General features: G+C 42.5%; 1 protein-coding gene across 2 annotated transcripts in view; it reads right to left on the bottom strand.

Annotated features, from left to right (window-relative positions):
* The window catches only part of smad10a (SMAD family member 10a), a 114888-nt gene that overhangs the window by 21728 nt on the left and 67370 nt on the right, over positions 1–25790 (bottom strand). Inside the window, exons 4-10 of one of the 2 annotated variants that reach the window (XM_041179689.1) lie at positions 25372–25599; positions 23301–23459; positions 19980–20093; positions 19120–19200; positions 14360–14413; positions 13519–13702; positions 1819–1987 (exon numbers count right to left, since the gene is read on the bottom strand). In XM_041179689.1, coding sequence (XP_041035623.1) covers positions 1819–1987; positions 13519–13702; positions 14360–14413; positions 19120–19200; positions 19980–20093; positions 23301–23459; positions 25372–25599 — 989 coding nt within the window. The remainder of the gene's footprint in view (positions 1–1818; positions 1988–13518; positions 13703–14359; positions 14414–19119; positions 19201–19979; positions 20094–23300; positions 23460–25371; positions 25600–25790) is intronic. The other variant, XM_041179690.1, reaches the window with a different exon arrangement.

The following is a 25790-nucleotide window of genomic DNA, read 5'->3' as shown; positions in this document are numbered from 1 at the left end:
GAAGCAGACTTGAAGCAAAGCGGGCTTGAGAAAAGCCCAGAAGATCCGAGAGGGCAGTGGAAGGTTGCTGACTCTGTGCTGCATGCTGTTAACAGCAAAGGTAGCCTTTTTGAGCAATGGTGTTGTGTTTGGCAAGGCCAAAGCCTGTGTGTACTCTGAAATCCAGGGGAAAGGAATCTCAGAAGGGGAGATTGAAGCCCCACGAGGTGGATCCTGGTTGAAGCTGTCCGAGTGCAAGTGACATTTGAAGAGAGTCCCAAGGTGAAATCTTCATATGTGGAGATTGAAGATCCTTATGGGAAAGGCAGAGTTTCAGTGAGGCTGGTTGGTTCACAGTGCAACAAGCATCTGGGTGGGTTGTTCAGAAATCCAGAGAATCTGTTTTGGTCACATCTGCCATTTACCTTGAAGTGTGGAGTGTCTGACCAGTTGGCTCACATGTACTATATACTTACTCTGAATATTACAGTAGATTTTGTAAATTGTTTTATCTTTCCAAATTTGTCCGTGGCTGTAAAGACATTGCTGGGGTGAAGAAAAAGTGAATATTTGAAACATCTTCTTGTGTTAGTATTGATATCTTTCCAAGCTTTCTGTACAGTTCATTTCTCTTGTTTAATACATTTTTTTTGCATTAAAAATTCATCAGCAGCCTCCTGTGAATTTGTTCAGTAACTTTCCTTCACAGTTTGAAAAACAAGTTAGGATCTATCAAGCCAGGTTCTCCTCTGGGATCTGACCTGTCCAGTAGTAACATCAGCTGGGATCGTAACAACAGACAAAAATCAGATAAAATTAGATACTGAAACAAAGGAGCTGTTAGGATAATCAGGCAAAACATGGAGAGCATTCCAGAGCATGGAATACAAGCCCCATTTCTTTTAATTCATTCACGGGATGTGGGCTTCACTGGCTGGGCCAGCATTTATTGCCCGTCCTTAGTTGCCCTTGAGAAGGTGGTAGTGAGCTTGAACCGCTGCAGTCCATGTGGTGTAGGTACACCCACAGCGCTGTTAGGAAGGGAGTTCCAGGATTTTGACCCAGCGACAGTGAAGGAACGGCGATATATTTCCAAGTCAGGATGGTGAGCGACTTGGAGGAGAACTTCCAGATGGTGGCGTTCCCATCTATCTGCTGCCCTTGTCCTTGATAGTGGTCATGGGTTTGGAAGATGCTGTCGAAGGAGCCTTGGTGAATTCCTGCAGTGCATTGGAGGCATGAAGGGAGGGAGGTGCACAAAAGACCAGAATCAAAGGCATAGAGAGTTCTGGGGGTGATAGGTGTGTAAGGTGGGAGAGTGCAGGGTGGGGGCGTGGTTGCAGGATTACATGTTTAAGGAGGGGCAAGGCCATGTGATCTAAACACAAAGATGGAAATTTTAAATTAGAGGTGTTGGGAGATCAGGAGCCAAAATAGGACAGCAACAATATGGCTGATGTATGAGCAGGACAGGATAGAGTTTTGCATAAACTGAAGTGTACAGAGAGTGGAGAATTAAAAGAAAATTAAGAGTTTAAGATGGATCCTGGAAGACTTTGATGAGTTTTAACTGATACCAGCTGTAAGTGACTTTAAAGGATCATACACCAGGTGTTTAGTCACTAATGTTTAAATCTGCTCTGGGACATTTATATATGAGAACACAAACAAATTAAGCTGAAGCTTTGTGACAGCTGCTGTATACACAGAAACCTGGGGCGACTGACCCTCCCCTCTATTTCCTTAGTCATGACTGCTCATTTGCAACAACATGGATTACGTTGAAAATTATGTGCATTCCACGCTTATCTCAATCGGAAATTCACAATTCAGCCTCACCTTGATGTATGCACCAGGATAAATTTTATGTACAGCATCTCCAGGTGCCCGGCCTGCCTCTCGGTCCAGATAGTAGCTTTGCACAAATACAGCATGGTCACTGAGGCATCGCATCCAGACATCACCCTCACCCCGACACTCCAGCTGGATGCCCTTACCAATGTGCAATCTGCAACACCATAAACAAACAGAAGCTGTTCTTTAAGTTCCACCGATGGCCTCACAACTGCACTTCTAAACACATCACACATATTCACAATGGTCAGTAAACCTTGTCACATCCTGCCGCAAAAGGGGAATCAAATGGTCAGAGGGTTTAATATACTGTAGACTTATGCTGAACATTAGAGTATAAGATAGATTTGGTAAATTGTTTTATCTTTCCAAATTTGTATGTGGCTGTAAAGAAGCTGGAAATCTCTTGATCCTGGTGGACTGGGTAAAAAGGGGGTAAACATGGTAGTTTATGGCTCTGGAAAAAACTTGACAACTGTGTAATGTTACAACCGGAATGGGAGGAGTGCACAGTTTATGTAGCCCCACTACTTCACAGCTCGAATCATTAGTGTGTGCAGACACAAACACATCACACACACAAATACCGGAACTCTGCCAAAGGTTAAAAGTCAACGGTTCAAGGGAAAAAAGATGAAGTTCCTTAAAATGGCATCTGAGTTACACGGTCGCTCTCTCAGCGCTGATCTGCTGGACAATCGATCATTCTTGCAATGCTTTTCAGGCCGACTTGAGGAACACCTGCAGGTTTGCAATTCCAACGCAGAGCAACTTACATTCACTTCCAGCCACTGACTGGCTTTGGACTGCAAAAGGGCTACTGTCTTCCTTCACAAGCAGTTGGTCCTTCTGCTTATCAAAGCAAATCTAAAGCCAACTTTTAAACACGGTTCCAGGCAGAGTTTTTCTTTCCAGAACCATAAGCTACCACGTGACCCTTTTTGAACACAGTCCACCAGGCTTCAGGAGGTTTCCAACTTCTTTACAACTGCTCAATCGTCTTTTTTTGTAAACAAATGCCTCTTCCAAGAAAAGCTTTCATAGTTCTTGCATTAACCCTTTAGGGAACAGTATCTTTTAAAACATAAATTCTTCTAGAATGTTCTTAGTCCTTGAAGATGAACCATTTTCTGTGATTAAAGTGCTTATCACACTTCCTGCCTTGGCGAAATGAAACACCATATTTATATGCATTTCATTACAAAGTGTAATAAAGAGTAAGGGCTGTGTGAGGAGACAGGGGACTATGCCGGAGTGAGAGGGAGGCCGAGTGAGTAGTGAATTAAGCTCATGGGGAAATTCAGTGCACAGGGGAAAAGAGGTGTGGTATACATAGGAATTATTCTAAGTTGGGAACAAGAGCAGCTGAGCAGAAGTGGACCTGGGTTTAAACGTCACCTTCAGGGCTGAGTTTGGGGAAAAAGAAAAATCGAACAGTGACATCACAGGAAAATCGCAAGTTCACTGGTTGGTAAGAAACTGCTGTTAGGGAGTGTCTTTAAATAGCTGAAAATCAGAAAAGCGTATTATTTTTAAAGCAGCAGCTACTTGGACTGGAGAAAGAAACGCTAGGAACAAGGGGAAGCCAGGGCCAGTAACATAAAGTAATATAAGCAAACCAAAATAAAATAAAGTTAATGTAAGGGAAGTAAAGACATAGCAGGACAGTTCCTTGTGGGGCGTTTTGCAAGTGCTGTTGAGAGTCTTTAAACTAACTCGGCAGGGCTGTGGGAACCAGGAGAGGATATTAGAGAGGAATACCAAGGTGCACAAAATACAGGGAGAGAAAATAGCACCAGAATAGAGAATAGTGGGTTAATAGGCAGAGTCAAAGTAAGGGAGAAAGTAATGAACCCTAAATCAGGGTTATGCTGCATGTATGTGAATGGAGTATAGTAAATAAGATTAGTGAGCTACAAGCACAGATTGCCATGTGGAATTATGATGTGTGGCTCAAGAAAGGGCAGGACTGGGTGTTAAACATTCCTGGGTACAAGGTGTTCAGGAAAGGGGGAGGGGTGGCTGAGAAAGCGGATGTCCCAGAGGGTTCACAAATGGAATCAATTTGGCTAGAGCTAAGGAACAGTGCAATTACATTGCTCAGTGTAGTCTATAGGCCATCAACTTGTGAGAACGGTGTTGAGGAATAAATCTGCAGGGAAATTACAGAGAGATGCAAACATTATAGAGTAGTTATAATGGGGGACTTTGATTACGTGAATATAGACTGGGATAGTGGTATCGTAAAGGGCAGAGAGGGGCAAGAGATCCTAGTGTGTGTTCAGGAGAATTTTCGACAGCAGTGTTTGTCCAGTCCAACAAGAAAGGAGGCACTGCTAGACCTGGTTCTTGGAAATGAGGTGGGCCAAGTGGACCAAGTGTTAGTGGGAGAACATTTAGGAGACAGGGATCATCGTATCATAAGGTCTAGGATGACAGTAGAAAAGGACAATGGACAATCCAGAGTAAGAATAATTAACAAGGAGAGAGCTGACTTTAATAGAGCAAGAACAGCTGGGCCAGATAGACTGGAATCAAAGGTTGGCGGGAAAAACAAGGTATCCCGCTGTTCAGCTACAAAGAAGAAATGGTTCGGGCATAGTCAAGGTATATTCTCTCAAAAGGGAAAGATAGGACAAACAAATCCAAAGCTCCCTGGATGAAAAATGAGATAGAAATTTAAATAAAGAAGAAAAAGTGTGCTTATGACAGGTGCCAGGTAGAAAATACGATGGGCTGAATGGCCTCCTTCTACACCGTAACAATTCTGTGATTCTGAGAACCAAGCCGAATACAGAAGGTTCAGAGGAGAGTTGAAGAAGCAAAGAAGAGAAGCGGAGGGATTATGAGAAAAGACTGCAGCCAACGTAAAGGGGAATCCCAAAGTCTTCTATAGACACATAAATAGTAAAATGATGGTAAGGGGAGGAGTAGGGCCAAATAGGGACCAAAAATGGGATTTACACATAAAGACAGGGGGCATGGCTGAGGAGTTAAATGAATACTTTGCATCTGTCTTTACGAAGGAAGCAGGTGCTACCCAGGCCAGGTAGAGGTGTTCAAAATTGATACGGTGATAATATTGGATAAACTGTCGGTGCTTAAAGTTGACATGGCACCAGGACCACATGAGATGCATTCAAGGATATTGAAGGGAGTGAGAGTGGAAATTGCATTGGCCATAATCTTTCAGTCTTCCCTATACTCAGGGGAGGTGCCAGGGGACTGGAGAATTACAAATGTTACGTCCTTGTTCAAAAAAGGTTCTAACGATAAGCCTAGCCATTACGGACCAGTCAGTTTAACTGCGGTGGTGGGGCAATTATGTAGAAACAATTATTCGGGATAGAATTAATAGTCACATGGAAAAATGTGGGTTGATTAGGAGGAGCCAGCATGAATTTCTTAGGGAAATTCATGTTTAACTAACTTGTTGGGAGTTTCTCGAAGAGATAACAGAGATAATTGATAGTAATGCTATTGATGCGGTGTACATGGATTTCCAAAAGGCATTTGATACAGACTTGGGAGAAAAGTTATAGCTCACAGAAGAAAATAGACAGTAGCAACATGGATACAAAATTGGCTAAGTAACAGGAAACAATGAGTAATGGTTAATGATATTTTTCAGGCTGCAGGAAGGTTTGTAGTGGAGTTCCCCCGGGCTCGGTATTGGGACCTTTGCTTTTCCTGATATATATTAATGAGGTAGATCTTGGTGTGCAGGGAACAGTTTCAAAGTTTGTGGATGATAAGATGGTGGAGTGGGCAGATAGTGGCATTAGGGGAAGCAGTGGTGTTGTCACTGGACTAGTGTTCCAGAGACCCAGAGTAATACTCTGGGGACCCAGGATCGAATCCCACCACGGAAGATGGTGAAATTTGAATTCAATAAAAACCTGGAATGAAAAGTCTGACGATGACCATGAAACCATTGCCAATTGTCGTGAAACCCCATCTGGTTCACTAATGTCCTTTAAAGCAGGAAATCTACTGACCTTACCTGCTCTGGCCCACATGTGACTCCAGACCCACAGCAATATGGTTGACTCTTAAATGCCCTCTGAACAACTGCACTTAGGGATAGGCAATAAGTGCTGACGCCTACATCCCACGAACAAAATAAAATGAAGTTCAATGCCGAGAAGTGTGAGGTGATTCATTAGGTAGGAAGAACATGGAGAGACAATACAAAATAAGGGGGACAACTCTAAAGGCTGTGCAGGAGCAGAGGGACCTGGGTGTGCATAAGTCTTAAAGGTGGAAGGATAGGTGGAGAGAGTGGTTAATAAAGCATACTGTCTCCTAGACTTTATTCATAGGACATAGAGTACAAGAGCAAGGAAGTTATGCTGAACTCAATAGGACACTAGTTAGACCTCAGCTGGAGTATTGTGTACAGTTCTGGGTGCCACATACTTTAGGAAGGATGTGAACACAGTGGAGAGAGTGCAGAAAAGGTTTACAAAAATGGTTCCAGAGATGAGAAACTTCAGTTATGAAGATAGATTAGAGAAGTTGGGACTGATTGCCTTGGAGGGGAGAAGGCTAAGAGGAGATTTGATAGAGGTGTTCAAAATCATGAGGGGCTGGACTGAATAGATAGGGAAAAGCTGTTCCCGCTCATAAAAGGATCGAGAAAGATGGGGCACGGGTTTAAAGTGATTTACGAAAGAAGCAAATGCGATGTGGGAAAAATCTTTTTCACACAGCCAGTGGTTCAGGTCTGGAATGCACCGACTAGAAGTGTGGAGGAGACATTCGAGAGAGCATTAGATGATTATTTAAATAGAATCAACATGCAGCATTACGGGGAAAAGGCAGGAGAATGGCATGAGTCATATGAACAAGGAGCAGCAGTAGGCCATTCAGCCCCTCGAGCCTGCTCCACCATTTAGCAAGATCATGGCTGATCTGACAGTAACCTGAAATCTGCATCTCACTTACCGAGATAAATATTCACCCCCTTGTTTAACAAGAGTCTATCTAGCTCTGCCTTAAAAATATTCAAAGACTCTGCTTCCACCACCTTTTCAGGAAGAGTTCCAAGGACTCACAACCGAGTAAAAAAAATTTGCTTCATCTTTGTTTTAAATGGGTGACCCCTTATTTTTAAACAATGACCCCTTAGTTCTAGATTCTTCCACAAGAGGAAACATCCTCTCCACATCCGATCTGTCAAGACCCCTCAGGATCTTACATGTTTCAATCAAGTCGCTTCTTACTCTTCTAACAAGCCTAGTCTGTCCAACCTTTCCTCATAAGACAACCCACTCATTCCAGGTACTAATCTGGTAAACCTTCTCTGAACTGCTTCCTACGCATTTACATCCTTCCTTAAATAAGGTGACCAATGCCGTACATACTACTCCAAATGTGGCCCTGTGCAACTGAAGCATAACCTCCCTACTTTTGTATTCAATTCCTCTTGCTATAAATGATAACATTCTATTAGCTTTCCTAATTACTTGCTGTGCTTGCATACTAACCTTTTATGATTCATGCACTCGGACACCCAGATCCCTCTGCACCTCAGGGCTCTGCAATCTCTCACCATTTAGATAATATGCTTTTCTTTTATTCTTCCTGCCAAAATGGACAACTTCACATTTTCCCACATTATACTCCATTTGCCAGATCTTTGCTCACTCACTTAGCCTATCTATATCTTTTTGTAGCCTCCTTATGTACTCTTCACAACTTACTTTCCTGCCTATTGTTGTCTCAAGGGCAAATTTGGCAACCAACCCTTCAATCCCTTCATCCAAGTTATTTATATAACTTGTAAACAGTTGAGGTCCCAGCACTGATCCCTGTGGCACACCACTCGTTACATCCTGTCAACCTGAAAAAGACCCATTTATGTCTACTCTCTGCTTCCTGTTAGCCAGCCAATCTTCTAAACCATGCCAATATGTTAGCCCCTATGAGCTTTTATTTCCACAAAAATCTTTGACGTGGCACCTTGTCAAATGCCTTCTGAGAATCTAAGCACAGTACATTCACCAGTTCTCCTTTATCTACAGCACATGTTACTTCCTCAAAGAACTCCAATAAGTTGGTTAAAATGATTTCCCTTTCAAAAAACCATGTTGACACTGCCTGGTGACTGAGTTTATCCAAGTGCCCTGCTATAACTTCTTTAATAATAGCTTCTAACATTTTCCCTATGACAGATGTTAAACTAACTGGCCTGAGTTTCCCACTTTCTGTCTCCCTCCCTTTTTGAATTAAGAGTTACATTTGCTATCTTCCAATCAAATGGAACCTTTCACGAATCTAAGGAGTTTTGGAAAATTAAAACCAATGCATCAACTATCTCACTAGCCACTTCTTTAAAAACCTTAGGATGAAATTCATCAGGGCCCAGGCACTTGTCAGTCCGCAGCTCCCATAATTTACTCAGTACCACTCCTCTCCTGAGTTCCTCTCTCTCTACCATTTCCTGATTTATAGCTGCTTCTGGGATGTTACTTGTATCCTCTATAGTGAAAACTGATGCAAAATACCTGTTCAATTCATCTGTCATCTCCTTGTTTTCCATTATCAATTCTCTAGATTCACTTTCTATAGGAACAATGCTCATTTTGTTAACTCTCTTTAAAATATTTATAAAAACTCTTATTATCTGTTTTTATAGTTCAGGCTAGCTTTCTCTCATACTCTAATTTCCCCCTCCTTGTTAGTCTTTTAGTCACTCTTTGCTGTTCCTTATATTCTCATTCATAGAGCTGGTGCAGACACGATGGGCTGAATGGCCTCCTTCAGCACTGTAATAATTCTGTGATTCTGTAAAACATAAATAAAAATACTAAAACACACCCACACACTCATTCACTCACTTTTACACAGTTATTCTCTGTATCAATTTGGCGTTTAGCAAATTTAATGCAAAGTTAAATTCTAGACAAAATCAGCTGACTGTAGTTTTTTAAGCAGGGCTTCTAGCTGTTTCAGGTGGCGTTTCCAAATGTCACTACATATCAGTACATCACCAAGATAAGCCACGCAGTTAGGAACACTGGCCACCACTTGGTTCATTAGCCTCTGAGAATTTGCTGGGGAGTTTGAGTCCAAATGGCATCGCTCGCCATTGGAAAAGACCGTCAGGCGTGACAAAGGCTGATATTTCTTTAACTCGGGGTGTTAAAGGAACCTGCCAATAGAGCTATTTTGGCAAGGAACATGGCATTGCCAGCTCTGTCAATATAGTCTTCCAAACGAGGAAATGGGTAGGAATCTGCTTTTGTTACTGCATTAATCTTTCTGTAGCCTATACAGAATCTGGTTTAGGCACTAACACAACAGGGGAACTCCAGTTGCTTTGGCTGGGTTCAATGAGGTGATTGTCCAACATGTACTGGATCTCTGCTTTCACCTGAGCCTGTTGCTCAGGCCCTAAGTGATAAGGATGCTATTTTATAGGGGGTATTCTCCCACATCCACATCATGTACAGCTAAGGTTGCACATCCTGCTTTGTGCCTACACATTCCTATAAATTCTGAAAGTATCCGCCTCTAAGTATGAAAATATGGTGTCTAACAGCCTTAATATTTCAGTGTTAGCTAACTAGATAGTAGGAGGTTCAACTTGTGAACTGTCTAAATCCCCTTCTGGCTCACTTTTACTGTCTCTTTTGTCCCCAACTGTGCTCACTACCCAACATAACTGCTCCTTCTTATCCTCCTCACTACGATGGTATTGTTTAAACTTATTGATATGACAGAGCCGATTCTTTTCCCTAAGATCTAGGGTGTCTATTGAATAATTTGCTTTACCAACCCTCTTAATTACCTTGTAAGGACCACTGAACCATGCTTTCAGAGGATCCTCCTGTAAAGGCAATAACACTAACACTTCATCCCATGGTTTTAATGTTCGAGTCATAGCTTGCTTATCCGCCCACTCTTTCCTCTCTGTCTGAGAAACTTTAAGATGTTCTTGGGCCACTTTGCAGGCTTCTGTGAGCCATTCCTGGAACATGAACACATAATCTATCATAGAGGATTCATCCCTTGCTCCTTAAACTTTTTTTGATTGATTTCAGAGGACCTCTTACCTCATGTCCATAAATTAATTCAAAGGGGCTAAAACCAGTAGATTAATGTGGTGAATCTCGGGTAGCAAAGAAAAGAACATCTAGTCCTTTGTCCAACTGTGGGGATATTCATGTCAATATTGTTTTGAGAGTTTAATGGCACCTCCCTAAAGCTCTCTGTGTCTGTGGATGATATATTATGGACTTTAACTGTTTCATACACAAACTATTCATGTTTTGGAAAATTTTAGACATAAAGTTGGAAAGTTGATCCAACTGGATCTCTACCAGTAATTCATGCTGAGTAAAAAATTGGGTTAACTTCCCTACCACCACTTTAGCAGTAACTGTTCTCAAAGGGGTGGCCTCTGGAAAGTAAGTGGTCACATCCATAATAGTAAGGATTTACCTGTGTCCTGCTTTTGTTTTTGACAACGGTCCCACATAATCTATCAACACCCTACTAAACAGTTCCTCAAAAACTGGTATGGGAATTAAGGGTGCCAGTTTGATTGTCTGTTGTGGTTTTGCCACCATCTGGCACGTGTGTGGCACATTTTACAAAACTGCACCACATCCCTGTAAAGACCTGGCCAGTAAAACAGTCGGCTTATCCAGCGTTGAGTTTTCCTCTCCCTACGTGTCCTGCCATAGGAGTTTCATATGCTATCCGTAACACCTGGTTATGATATTTGGGCGCAATCACTACCTGATGAACAACCATCCATTCCCCATCTGCAGGTCTGCAAGGGGATTGCCCCTGCTTCATTCCCCATTATTATAACAACATTCTGGGACTTCCTCAGATTCAGTTTGGGCTGTTGGGCTATCTTACTTAACTCCAGATCGGCTTGTGGAGCTTCAACAAAACAGGATTTATGAAACATCTCTTTCACATTATCTAGATCTTCAAAGAAAGTTTCAGCAAGTCAAACACCTGTCTGTGCTATCACTTTGACTTTTGATGATGGGACTTTGCTTAGCCATTTCTTGGGTCATTACACACAAAGGAAAAATGCCTGGAGCCTTTTCCTGTAACTGCTCCATCTCTTTAACATCACTTGCACTTTCCATCATTATGGGAGATACTAGTACCTTTGCTTCAGCTAAATCATTTCCCAGGAGTTAGTCAATTCCATCTACAGATAACTTCTGAACAACCCTTCCCATCTCTGTCCCAGACATTAGGTCACACTACAAGTGCACCCAGTACAAAGGTATGGGTATATACTCCCCACTAATATCATTTATTAAAGCTTTGGTTTTCAATACACTGATGGAAAAGTTGTGCCTTCCCCCAGCAAAAATGTGTTTGAGTGGTTCTGGTATCTCTTAATATGTTTATAGGTTTAGCTGTTTCTTTAGGTAAGGGGTTACTTTTCTGCTCGACAAAATTCTTTATAACTCTCATGTAATTTATTCACTTCTGAACCCACAGCAGTGTTCACACTCAGTTTCAAAGCTGCAGTTAGCTCTACAACTTGATCTGCTGTATTTTCAGTCAGGGTTCCTTTTCCAGAATCGCCCGTACGTACTCCAAGAAGTCCCATGAATTTTCCACGCAACTTCCAGCAATGTGCACGAACGTGTCCCACCTTGTTCCAATGGAAATACTTAGCCCTTCAAATATCAATTCCACCCTCAGCGTCTTCCTTTCTGGTCTGAGGAGGAGTTCCCAGCAAATTCCCAGCTGTTCCTTCTCTTCCCTGGCGACTTGCCTTCCTTTCACCTTCCCAACTTCAGGAGAATTATTTCCCCAAGAACATCATACATTGTCTCTATCTTTAATGTCCATATCCAATGGTCAAAATTACTTTGCTTTACCCTCTCAAATTCAGTATAGTTCTGTCTTGGCCATTTCCTTATGTTTCAAAATTTCTGCCTGCATGCCTCAGGGACAAACTCATATGCACTAAGAATAGTCTTTTTTACTGCAACATAATCACAGAAAACTCTTCTGAAAGTGATGCATAAACCTCATGAACTCTACCCACCAACCTACTCTGATCTCTTTTGGCCACTTCATTTGCTTAGCTACCTTCTCAAACAAAATGAAGAGTGTTTCTACAGCCTTTTCCTCAAACTTTGGGAGGGCTTGTACAAATTTAAACATCTCCTCTCTGGGCTTTGGGTTAGAGGTGGTTTTCTCATCATCAGAGCATTCCTTAGCATCTGAGACCTCTTTTTTTAATTTCAACCTTTTAAGTTGGTATTCTCTTTCTTGTTCCTTCTCACTCCTTTGCCTCTCTTTCTTTATCCTCCATTTCCTCCCTTGCTAACCTCTCTCTCTGCTGGTCAAGTTTCTGCATTTCCAATTCTCTTTTTCAAGTTTTCTCATATCTCTTTCCTTTTCTGCTTCTTTTGCCTCCAATTCAAATTTTTCAGTTCAAGCAGCCTCATTTGCAACTGAATCCTAGCTAACTCAACCGACTCCCTCCCCCCGCAAACCCCACCGGAGAACATGCCCTCTCTTATATCCCTTCCAATTTCAAATGCCATGCTATTACCTCAACTACATCCACTTTCCTCATCCCTACGGTTAATTCCAACTCCAACTTATCCACCAATTCCATTAGTTTAGCTTTGGTTGCTTCTTGTAAACCAGCCAGGGCTAAATCTTCTATCTCTAGAAAGGTTTTACAACTTTCAATGCCATTTGGTTTACTAATGTATAAGAAATCTCGTCTCTGCCTTTTTATCCTTTTCTTTTAAAATCAATTATTATTATTCTGCATCCAATCACCCGCTGTCCGCATTTCAAATCCCGCAGAGAGCCCAACCTATGTTACGATTGGGATGGGAGGAGTGCGCATTTTGTCTACCCACACCACTCCACAGGTCACACCATTAGTTTAAAAGTTTGATTCCCTCACTAAAATGGCCAGTTGTTTACCTTTGCTACTGTTACCCAGAATATAAGAGTATTAATCAGGCTTTTTTCAATAAACAACAAACTTATTAGTTTATTATAAAACTAGTCTTATCAAATAGAAAGGCAAAGCTTACTAACATACAGTATGAAATATGAAAGTATATTTATTACTCTTTCAAGATACCCTAAGTCACACACACACACATACCAAAAAAATAATAAAATAGAAATAGAGGAATTCTGCCAAAGATTAAAAGTCAATGGTTCCAGGAAAAACAAAAGATGATGGGAGTCCCTTGAAATGAGGTCCGGATTATACAATCTCAGCCCTGATCTGCCAAACGATCAATGACTCTTGCAGTGCTTTTCAGGCGGACTCGAGGAACACCTGCAGGTACTCAATTCCAGCACACACAGCAACTTGGAAGCAGCTGACATTCACTTCTGTCTGTCGACTGGCTCTGGACCGCAAAAAGGCTGCGGTCTTCCTTCACAAGCAGTTGGTCCTTCTTCTTCTCAAAGCAAAACTAAAATTAGTTTTTAAACACAGCTCTGGGCATGGTTTTTTTTCCCAGATCATAAACTACCATGTGACCCCTTTTGTCCACAGTCCACAACGGTCAAGAGATTTCCAGCTTCTTTACAACTGATTAATTATCTTTTCTTGTAAACGGGCAGAGGAGAGGGAGTATAAATGGCTTTTAGATAGCAATAGCACCAGTCAGCCTTACAGTCCCTTACACTAGTTTTCACAATATTGCCCTTTACACTAACCTGGCCTTCTCACTGGCATCAGTACGATGTACATTTGAAAGCTGGCCAAGGCAGAAACGATCTCCTCCTGAAGGGTCCACGTAGCCATCAACTGTCACTACTGGACAGCTAGAGGGAACTTTGAACATCTCTCCCACCTGAACGTCCATCTCGAAATATGTGATCGAACACCAGAACTCGGGGCCTGTAAGAAAGCAAACAGGAGGGGAAATGGATAGACAGAGCAAGGAAGAAATGAGTAAACTAATGGGAAGAGTAAAAAGCAATCAGAGTTGTCACTTGTGCAAACACCGGTACATTTGCTACACGCAAAGTACTGTGCACCATGCTATAGAAAAAGATATAGAACCACTGGAAAGGGTGCAAAAAACATTCACAAGATTAACACCAGAACTGACTGGATATCCTCAACAGGAAAGTTTGAATAGGCTACACACTTTTCTCTAGGATGAAGGTCTTCTAGACACTGAAGAGGTATGACAGGATGGACAGAGAGAAAATATTTTCATTTGTGCGGTGAGACCAGAGCGGTGGATGATAAATATAAGAATTAACTAATAAATCTAACACGGAATTCAGGAGACATTTCTTTACCTGGAGAATGTGAAATTCCTTACTACATGGAGCAGTTGAAACAAATAGCATAGATATATTTTAAGGCAAAATTCGATAAATACAGGAGGGAGAAAGGAATAGAAGGATATGTTGATGGGGTTAGATCAAGAGACAGTGGTAGGAAGCTCATGTTGAGCATAAACAATGACATAGACCAGTTGGGGTAAATGAGCTGTTTATGTCCTTGACTCAACTTAATTCCATGTACATTTGGAAAGTTAATTACCTGGGTGGTTGGAGATTGGCTGCTGATAGGATGCCCCGTTGTGATGTGAAGACCCTAGAGGCACAAATTAACTGTGTCATAAAGCTCAGCAATATGAAAAATATCAGATGTGCACTACCAATTTTAACAGGTAGTCTCAGAAAGTATTTCAGAGTTCATTCTGAATTTGAAATATTTTTCAGCATGAAATTCATGTAAATTCAAATAATAACCCCCAACATAGCTAAGTGGCATGCAAATGAATTTAAACTAAATGAAAACAAGTGGCGATCGCCTAAAGAAGTTGTTTACAGATCTGGAAATTCCTCTCTGCACAGTCTGACTGAGGCGACAGCTCTTAGCTGCTCCAGCTTCATTCTGCCACCTCCTTCACCAGCACAAAGGCACTCAGCATTAATGACACCAAACTTCAGTACCTTGGCAGGGTTGTCTTCTCCGGTGAACTCCCTGCCCACTCTGCTTACAGCTTTGGCCCCTGGCTGATCACAGCCTCAAACAAAAGGAACTTGCATTTATATAACACCTTTAATGTAGTGAAACCTCCCAAGCTGCTTCACAAGAACCTTTCCAAACATGTGAAACAAGCTACATAAGGGGATAGTAGGACAGGTGACCTCAAAACCAAAACAGGTTAGGTAAAGTTAGAGGAAGGTTTTGGCGAGTTGTAGGGCTGGAGGAGATTAAAGAGATAGAAAGGTCTCGAGTGACGGAGGATTTTGAACACCAGGATGAGAATTTTAGAATTTGAGTATTGTTGAAAAAAAGAACCATGTTGTCAAACCTTTTCATCTTGCACCACATCAGGACAGATGCAAGAATGCTAAATTTCATAGGGAACAACAATTTATACTGCATGAGAAAAAGGGTGCTGTTTGGGTGGAAGTAGACTCAGAATGGTCGAGATGTTGCCATGGTGAATGCACCAGGATGCTATTGTCCCCCATGCTTTTGTTCATTCAAAACAGGTGCAATGTTTTCTACTAACAGGATGCTGCCGTCAAGCCAAAACAACATTCTGCCTACCACACAAGTGAGTAATATGGGACTGGAATTTCAGTACAAGTGCAATGCCTGATAGATTAACCACATGTCCCAATGACTCGCTAATAGTACTAAACAGCATGTCTCTTCGACTGTTCACAATAGGCACCAACCCGTGCTTGCAAAGCTCAGAACATAATGTCTAACGTTGGATGTGATTCTGCAATTGGACAGCATTTGCTGAACAATCCTGAGTGTGCTAAGAATTACACTAACAACCAATTTAAGATTATCAGTTGGGCTCACAATGTAGCTCACTTACACTTGCTAGAAGCTACATATAGTCATTTGCAGAAATCTGTCCTCTGCACGCAAAACAAATATGTTCAGACATTACACCTTTTTGGAATAAACAAAGGTTTAGGGGACAATAGCTCCTTGGTGCATTCGTCACAGCAATGTCTCAACCAATCAGAGCTGACTTGCCAACCAATCAGCACTCCTTTTCTCATGCAGTAAAAATGGTTGTTCCCTTGGAAATCTGGTATTCTTGCATCTGTCCAGATGAATGCAAGATGAAATATCCCTTTTTTTCAGCAATACCAAAGTACTGTACGACCAAGTTATTCATTTTAGAATTGAGGCATGGCTCAACCAGGAGCAACTGCAGGTCAGTGAATGGAGGGGTGATGGGTCAACGAGACTTGGGGCGGTATATTATGCTTCCTCTGTAGCGAGTTTAGAGGCATGGAGGGCATTTAATCAGGCAGGATGGTGGCGAGTGGGGATCCCACCACCACTCTTAAGTCCATGGCAGGAAGGCTCATGGACAGCGTTCCTGCAATTAATAACCAATTAAGAGCCTCAGGCCTGTCACCACACAGGGAGCATGATAAGCCAACGTTTGCTTATGGTCTTCTTGGGGCAGCAGGGGGTCTGTTGGTCAAAGGCACTTGGTGCCTGATTGAGGGATCTGAAATAAAGAAAGGGCAGCCTGCTGAGAGCTACCCTCTGCCCTTAATGCCGACCTTCCTACAAACCCCTCCCCACCGTCATTCACCTGAGTCCAGGGATCCAACAAAGATCTGGGCCTTGTGCGGGTGTCTTTCCTGCAGCAGACACCACCTCTCCAATGGTGCTGCTGAGCAAAAGAGCTGCCAGACTCTGATTGGCCAGCAGCTCTCAGCAGGCGGAACTTCCTGCCCCCTCCCCCTGCAACCAGGGCCCTGATCATGTGCAAGGCTCACCGGTAACCTCTCAGCTGCCTGACTGGCACGTAATGCCAGCGGGCCTTCCCAGGAGGCAATACAGGACTCTTGCTAGCTCTCCAGCCAGTGGCCAAGACTCCTGTTGGCCTCCAAACAATTCTCCTCCTCGATGTGATATGGGCAGAGTTTTGGATGATCATAAGTTTAGATGGTTAGGTCGCATTGGAATAGGGAAATCTAGAAGTAACAAAGGTATGGATGAAGGCTTCAGGAGCATATGAGCTGAAGAAGCAGCAGAGATGGGTGGCATTATGAAGGTGGGAGTAGGCCCTCTTGGTGATGGCATGGATATGGTTGGAAGCTCATCCGAGTTAAATACAACACCAAGACTAAAATGGTCTGGTTCAGCCTCAGACATTTGGTAGGGAGAGGGATGAAGTTGGTGGCTAGGGAAAGAAGTTTGCATCAGGGACCAAAAGACAATAGCTTCGATCTTCCCTGTGTTTTGTTAGAGGAAATTTCTGCTCATCCAACACTGGATGTCGAACAAGCAGTGTGACAAACCAGACACTGCAAGGGCCAAGGAGTTATGGTGAGGCAGATCTGGGTGTTGTCAGCAGACATGTGGAATGTCACTGTCTTTTCAGATGATGCCACCCAGGAGCAGTACATAGATGAGATAGAGAAGGGAGCCAAGGATAAATCTTGGGATCCCCAGAGGTAACAGTGTGGGCGGGGGAAGAGTAGCTATTACAGGTGATTTTCTGGCTATGATAAAAACGCAACCAGGTATGTGCAATCTGAGCAGGTTGGATGAAGGTGGAGAGGCATTGAAAGAAGATGGCTGATCACATCATGTCAAAGGCTGCAGATAGGTTCAGAAGGATAAGGAGGGATGGTTTACCAGTGTCACTGTCACATATTTAACTTTGATAAGCATCATTTCAGTAATATTGCAGGGGTGGAAATCTGACTGGAGGAATTCAAAGATGGAGTCCCATGAAAAAATGGGCATGGGTTTAGAAGGGAATGATTTAAAAAGAAAGGGAGGTTGGAGATGGGGTGGTAATTTGAAAGGCTGCTGTGCTCAGGAATTGCTTTGAAAAAAGGGATAATGATGGCAGATTTAAAGATAGGGACCAGGAGGGTAGTTGGGTGGTCAGCAGATTTATGGGAATAAGTTGGAGAGGGGGCCAGTCTCATGGATAAGATGAGCTCAGAGAAGGCATGAGGGGAAACAGGAGAGAAATGATAGCTGATATCGTGAACAGTTCCCTCTCCTCTGTACTGTCCCGCTCTCTTTCAATGCTGCCATCATCACCAGGCTCATCAAATACACCTATACTTGCTTCATTCTTTTGCTCTTTTAAACCACGACCCCACCTTCAATATCCCTTCCCTCAAGTAACTGAATGTAGACAGTACATATCTGGCCTAGCACCTGGAGATGTTCAATGACCAGTCCTTGGCCCCTTTCCCTTTCATTTTCCACTAACTATTCAGCTACGCCTCTCCATAACCTCTTTCACTCAGTTCTCTGCTTCGGTTATCAAGACTGTTTGGCCAACATGTAGTCTTGGATGAAATGTTATTTCCCCCAATTAAAATAATGGCAAAACCAAAGTCAACGTCTCAGGTCTTTTACCATTATCTGCACACCCTTGCCATGGATTCTATCCAGAATCCTCTCTGGGTGATCAAACTGTTTGAAAACTTGGCATCCGCTCAACTCAGAGCTGAAATTCTGATCACATATCATCTCCAGCCTCCGGCACCCAGCACAGAGCCAGCCACCGGCTTCCAACAAAGGACCATCTCTAACATTGCTGTCCCTGCATATCCACTGCTAAAAGCTTCATCCATGCCTGAATTGTCAGGGGTGCTGTGCTGTCTTTACAGGAGACTTTAACCAAGGCTCAGACTGCTCTCTCAGGTGGATGTAAAAGATTCCATGGCACTATTTTGAAAAGGAGTAGGGGAGTTCTCCTTGATGTCCTGGCCAATATTCATTCCTCAATCAAAATCACAAATGCAGATTACCCAGTTGATTTATTATTGCTGTTTGTGGGATTTTGCTGTGCACCAATTGTCTGTCAAGTTTCCAACATTCCAACAGAGATTCCACTTCAAAAAATAACTAACCTTATTTGGGATGTTTTGAGGCTATTTAAAGCCCTGTACAAGTTGCACTATGGATTGGGTGAGACAGATAGGATTAGAGTATGAGGTAGTAAGGTATTAGGTAGGACTTTTAATATTAAGGTATTAGATAGGGCTAAGAATTGATAAAGAGATATTATTAGATTCTGATGAAGGGTCATCACGACCTGAAATGCTAACTCTGTTTCTCTCTGCAAGTGCTGCCTGACCTGCTGTTACTTGCTGTCACTCGTACATATCATCAAATTACTTTCTTAGATTAATAATAAAAATTCCAACAATTTCATTTTTAAGGTTACCACACATTTTATTGCAACCCTGCCTGTTTTTCCCTTTGCAACTGCAATGGAGGTCAACATTTCTGCAAATATATTTCCAAGATTTTAAAAAGACAGCGTAAAGTTTACTTACCGTTATGTGGTGTGCGCGGTTGTGAGGTTGAGGCAGTGTGACGCAAGAGAAACGGTATCACAGCCGATTGTGATGCCTGACCTGAAGAATCACATGAACATGCTCAGTGTGCATATTACAAGGTTCATGTAAAGCAACTGATCGACTCAATGTATATTATAGCCAGATAATTCATATGGCAGCTAAAAGGTACTTCCTCAATATTCCCCTCCTTCCTTCAGGTAAAGTGCCTACCTTCAACGTGATCACCCAGATCTGGATGGTTGGCATCAAGAAACCAGCGTACAAGCATGACGATTATAGTAATATAGATTTCCTTTACAATGTAATAAAATAGTAACCGTTAAACCTCCCTGCCTAACAGTCAAATGCCAAGTTAATTCACCCGTGGGCTATTGAGCCAGGGCTGATCTTTAAGTAATGGTCAGTTTAGTTTCTTTAGTCAACCTAATGATAGGGCATGCCAGTGCACACCCATTCTAATATTTCAGGGAACTGTAATCTGTTGATAACAAAGTGCAGACAAAAGCAGTTGTTTGTGCAAAGGAAAACATGTGGTTGTTTGATACAAAGTCAAAGACAGATTTATAATTAATACTAGGTTAGCAATTGTACACAAGAGTGAAACTAGGGATAAAGTAGGAGGATTGTATTAGTTTACGTGAAAACAAAACTACAGTTACTGATAAGCAGTAAGTCAGCTGCATACTCTTTATATGGAGTTGCATTTATATAATAATGCAATGCAGAATTGTGTGGGAGGGAGAGTGAAAATTGTGTTTGTAATGAGTACTTGGATTTGTAAATCTCAAAATGGACTCAGTATGTCATCTTTCACACACACAGCATGATGTACTCACAGTAATGGCTAGGGTGGTGGAGTGGTGGTTGGTGATGCCCATGTCCATTTTGCTGGGGCACTATGTTTGGAGTATAAGCAGCTGTGCTGCTACCTGTCCAAGTAGCTGTGCTATCTGCAGAAGAGGAAAAATACCTCTCAGACTGTTGCAACTGAACATCACATCTCCAGAATATCTGTTGATCATTTCATTAAACAATTAAGAAATCAAAAATTTAATGAGGTTTTTCAAATTCTTTCATGGGCTGTGGTCATCGCTGGCAAGGCCAGCATTTATTGCCCATCCCTAATTGCCCTCAAAAAGGTGGTGATGAGCCACCTTCTTGAACCACTGCAGTCCATGTGGAGTAGGTAGGGAGTGTTGTTAGGAAGAGGGTTCCAGAATTTTGATCCAGCGACAGTGAAGGAACTGCGATATATTTTCAAGCCAGGATGGTGCGCGGCTCGGAGGGGAACTTGCAGGTGGTGGTGTTCCCATGCGTCTGCTGCCCTTGTCCTTCTAAGTAATAGAGATCGCAGGTTTGAGGTGCCGTTGAAGGAGCCTTGCCGAGTTGCTGAATACGATTAACACTGCTATCACTGTGCGCCAGTAGCGGAGGGAGTAAATGCTTAAGTTGGTGGATGGGATGCTGATCAGTTGGGCTGCTTTGTTCTGTAGGGTGCTGAGCTTCTTGAGTGTTGTTGGAGCTGCACTCATCCAGGCAAGTGGAGAGTATTCCATCGCACTCCTGACTTGTGCCTTGCAGACAGTGGACAGAATTTGAGGAATCAGGAGGTGAGTTACTTGCTGCAGAATTCCCAATCCCTGACCTGCTCTTATAGCCACAGTATTTATATGACTATTCCAGTTCAGTTTCAGAATTTCAGTGAGTCAAAGCAAAATATTGAGAATGCTAGAAATTTTAAATAGAAACAGAAATGTTGGCAATACTCAGAAAATCAGGCAGCATCTGTGGATAGAAACAGAGCTAACATTTTAACTCAATGATCTGCTCAATGGCCAAGAACTGTAAAGGCCTTTGACCCAAAACATTAGCTCCATTTCTCTCTCCGCTGATGCTCCCTGACATGCTGAACGTTTCCAAAATTTTCTGTTATTGCATAAGGTTGAATGCCTGGACAAAACTCGGGTCACTGCAGCTGTCACATGCTGCTGCAGGTTTTAAAACCTTGAAACATTTTAACAAGAGAAGCCACAAGCAAATCTGCTCCTGAAAGAGTCGAATCACAGTTAATAAATTATCAGAAGTGTAAATTCAAACAGTCGGCATATTTCAAAAGCCAGAGATAAGAGTCGTGAGATTGTAGTCTCTCCCAGTCACATTGCTAAGGCTGGCATAGTCTCAAGAACCAAGCAAAAGCTTGACATGAATCTAGAAAATTTTGAATGAACAATTAAATTAAATATTTCCATATGTTCGCATGTTCCAAGCAGTACATTAAACGCAAAAGTGACCAACTCACAAAAACATAAGAATTAGGAGCAGGAGGAGAGCACACAGCCCATCGAGCCCGCTCCACGATTCAGTACCATCATGGCAGATCTTGGGCTTCAACTCCATTTTCCTACCCGCTCCCCATATCGCTTAATCCCGAGACACCAAAAGCCTGTCTATCCCCAGCCTTAAACGTATTCAAAGATGGAGCATTCACAACCCTCTGGGGTAGAGAATTCCAAAGATTCATAACCCTCTCATCTCAGTCCTAAATGATTGATCCCTTAACTTGAAAAGGTGCACCCCATGTTTTCGATTCCCGACCAGCAGAAACAATCTCTCAGTGTCCACCCTATAACGCTCCTTCAGAACATTCACCACCTTGCTCTCATCTTCACATTTCTGTCCTTGGCCTGCTTGCTTGAGGAACAGCACTTCATCTTCCAATTAGGCACTCTGCAGCCTTCTAGACTCAAAATTGAGTTAAACTACTTCAAGACCATGAACTCTGTCGCCCATTTTGTACTTCCCCCACCCCCACCATTGCCATTTAGTGTCTTGTTCTCATGTTTTGCTTTCTGACAGAACTGACCTTTATTCTGCTATTAACACCTACTTTGACCCAGTGCTTTCTTCCTTTATTATTACCATTCCCATTCTCTTTACCCTTTGCTGCATGACATCTTTGTAATTTAATCTCTCCCGCCCTCTTAAACTATCCTTGACCTTCCCTTTTTGCTCAAGCTGACCCTTCCCCTTTTTCCACAGCATAAAACCCATCACATTTCTGCCTCTCTTCCATTCTAAAGAATACTGGTCTTGAAACATTAACTCTATTTCTTTCTCCACAGATGCTGCCAGACCTGCTGAGTTTTTCCAGCCCATTTTGGTTTTATTTCAGATCTCCAGCAGATGCAGTATTTTAATTTTATTTTACTGCAGAATTTTCAATGTTGAGATTGCCTCTCATTCTTCTAAATTTGAATATAAGCCTAATTTACTCGCCTCTCATGACAGGACAAGCCCCTCATCTCAGGGACTAATATAGTGAGCCTTCGCTATATTGCCTCCAATGACAGTATATCCTTTCTTAATGTGGAGACCAAAATCGCACACCGTATTCCAGATGTGGTCTCTCCAAAGCTCTGTCCAACTGTAGCAAGACTTCTTTATTCTTGTACTCAAATCCCTTTGCAATAAAGGCCAACATGTCATTTGCCTTCTGAGCGGCTTGCTGCAGCCGAATGCTCACTCTCTGCATTTCTTCTATGAGCACACCCAAGCCTCTTTGAATATCAACACTTACAAATTTCACACCTTTTAAAAAATATTCTGCCTTTCTATTCTTGTGACCAAAGTGAATAACTTAACACTTCCCTACATTATACTCCATCTGCCATCTTGTTGCCCAATCACTTAACCTGTCTGTATCGCTTTGCAGCCTCTCCATGTCCTCCCCACAGCTTACCTTCCCACCCAGCTTGGTGTCATCATCAAACTTTGATACATTACTCTGTCTCTTCATCTAAGCCATTCACATAGATTGTAAATAACTGAGGCTCCAGCGCTGATCCTCTCAATGAGTTATAATCAACAGCTCCAACTGTATACATCTCAATGTGTTTCCTTTGCCAATTCCTTTTTCCCAGGAGCAATTAAGGACTGGATCAATCTTCCATAAACCTTAATCCTCTAAGGATTCATTTAAGGAAAGTCTGTTGTTAATTAATGTGACCACCAACTGCACTCATTGTGCACCTCCTGTGAAAATTCCTTGGTGGAAGACTACAAAGAGAAACTTTACCTAGTGCCACTGCCAGCAACTTTTCAGTTGAATGGCATTTTGACATTTACAAGAAGCCAATGAAGTTCCGACTGTTACTTACTCTGGTATGGCTGTTTTGGCGGTGGATATCCATTTTGCTGAGATGGATGAGGAGGGGCAGGAGGTGGTGGTGTTGGGGGAGGTGCCATCTGTTGCAGCGGTGGGGCAATTTGTAACAATCCCTCACTATGAGTCATAGGAATGAGAGAATTGTTGGCAGCTGAGGGAGGGAGAGAAAAAGGGCTAAAGTTATTTAAATTTAGTTTTTGAATGTTAAAGTAATTCTTCAATCAAGCTACTTCGAATGTGTTATACCCATTCATACTAATCCATGCAGGAGGAAAAGAGGAAGGATTAAAACACAAGAAGACCGACACACAGGCAGCATGCTGGCACAAACAGGGAAGATAAGTAGTGTACACATGGGAGAGAGAGACATGGGAGGGGGCAGGGAGAGAAAGAGGGAGAGAGAGATGCAGAGAGGAGAGGCAGAGTTTAGTTCAAAGGTACCATTCCAAAGCACTGAAACCATTTTAGGACATTTCTTCCTTAGGAAGAAAGCAATGAAACACCCCATAATAAGATACACAGGATACAGTGTTAAAATTATATCTTATAAAACTGGATTTTTCTTTTAAAATATGGAAAAACTTTGCATATTATCTGGACATTTGGATGCTGATCTGGAGTTTTTTTTAAGAAAGGATCACCTTGGGACTGTCAACAAGCATGTCTTTTCCAAGAAACCACCTGATCAGAACAGTACATGAGGAAGAGCTGTTTATTTGTTTTGAACTGCGATCATTTTAATTAATGGGTGGCGTGGGGGGTGGTAAAGGCAAGTGATTTACTGGAAAGCACATGGCACAGGCAAGGTTTAGGTTTTGAGCCTGTTGTCTTGTGAATTCAGTATTGTTGTATTCAGCAGCTCACCATCACCTTTTCAATGGCAACTAGGGATGGGCAATAAATGCTGGCCCAGCCAGCGAAGCCCACATCCCCTGAATGAATAAAATAAACACAAGCTGAGGAGGATGGCTACCCAGCTGGCTCTCTCTCTCTGTCTCTGCTTTGGCTGAAATCGTGTGGCCAGAGAATCCTCATCTGAGTGGAACTGGTCTGTATGCCGGACCTGCAAAGCTGAGACAGAGAGAATTGGTCCAGCTCTAGATTTTCTTCCATGCCGAAGCCATTGGTGAGAACCTCCAGACATCTATCGAGACCAGCATGTAGTTTTCACACGAGGGAGCTCCAGATCAACAGCGACAAGACCCTGCCAACTTTATCCTTTATATTTTTAACACCGAACCTCTAAAACCCACCTCTGCAGAGAGACCCCATCTGTTTGTCCTTTGTTTGTTTTTGTGTGTGTGTGTGTGTGTGTGTGTGTGTGTGTGTCTGTCTGTGTGTGTGTGTGTGTGTGTCTGTGTGTGTGTGTGTGTGTGTGTGTGTGTGTGCGCGCGCGCGCGCGCATGGAGGCATTTTTTATAAGCTATAGATAGTTATACTTCCAGAGTACAATTACGTGCTAACCCATTCTCGCAAATAGTTTTAAAAATAGCTTTTGGTTTAAAATAAATGAATCATTCTGAGTTTATTGAAAGAAGCCTGATTAAAGCTTTTTTTATTCTGGATCTAACTGTAGCGAAGGTAAATAATTGGCTATTTTAGTGGGTGAATTAAACTTTTAGACTACTTGTGCGACCTGCAAAGTAGTGGGGTTAGATAAACTGCACACTGCTCCCATCCCGGTCGTAACAACAGTCTGGACCAACATTTTTACTATTTCCTAAGTCCCATTTCCATTAATTGTAATGGCAGAAGAATCTAACTGGCAAGAAACCAGGATAAGCAAGCTGCCAGCAATAAGCAGTACATTCCCCAGGTCCTCCACTGGCTCAAGGGGCCCTAACCATAGCCACGCCAGGTGGCCTGACATAGAGGCTCTCAGCAGCTATGTAGAAGCTACCGCTCTGCGGTGCAAGATACCAAGTTAACACACAAGTTCAACAAAGCCTTTACAAAGCACTTTGGCATATTTTGACCATGCCATTTAACCCATTAGCACTGAAGCAAAATTGTTTGGGAATTGTTCATATGGTTGAGTGATTGATATAATATACTGTACTCACGAGGAGGAGACATTGGAATGTTGGGATAACTGTGCACAGTTGCTCTGGACGTCTCTGGTAAGGGAAGTATTGGTGGCGGGAGAGGTTGGGAGTAGGTCTCCGAAGGTGTATTGGTTGGATGTTTGACTGGCTGAAGCCCATGTTCTTCAGGATGTGGCATGACTTGAGGTCCATCCAGCTGCACACACTCGTGGACAAATTCATCCTTCACCAAGCGAGTGGGTGGAGCTAACACACACATACAAGGAAACAAGTTAGATTCCATTCAGTTGGTGACCGGGCTAACAACAAAAACAGAAGGAAACAATCCTCTAGGACTAAAGACATGTGTAAAACATACAAGTTCTATCACAACTTAAAGCATAACAGTCTGTATTTTTGGGGGTGGCTGATCACTTCATACTAATTGTTGCTGGCCC

Source organism: Carcharodon carcharias, chromosome 36, assembly GCF_017639515.1.
Source record: "Carcharodon carcharias isolate sCarCar2 chromosome 36, sCarCar2.pri, whole genome shotgun sequence".
Taxonomy (NCBI): Eukaryota; Metazoa; Chordata; class Chondrichthyes; order Lamniformes; family Lamnidae; genus Carcharodon; species Carcharodon carcharias.
This window is presented reverse-complemented; position numbering and strand designations above follow the sequence as displayed.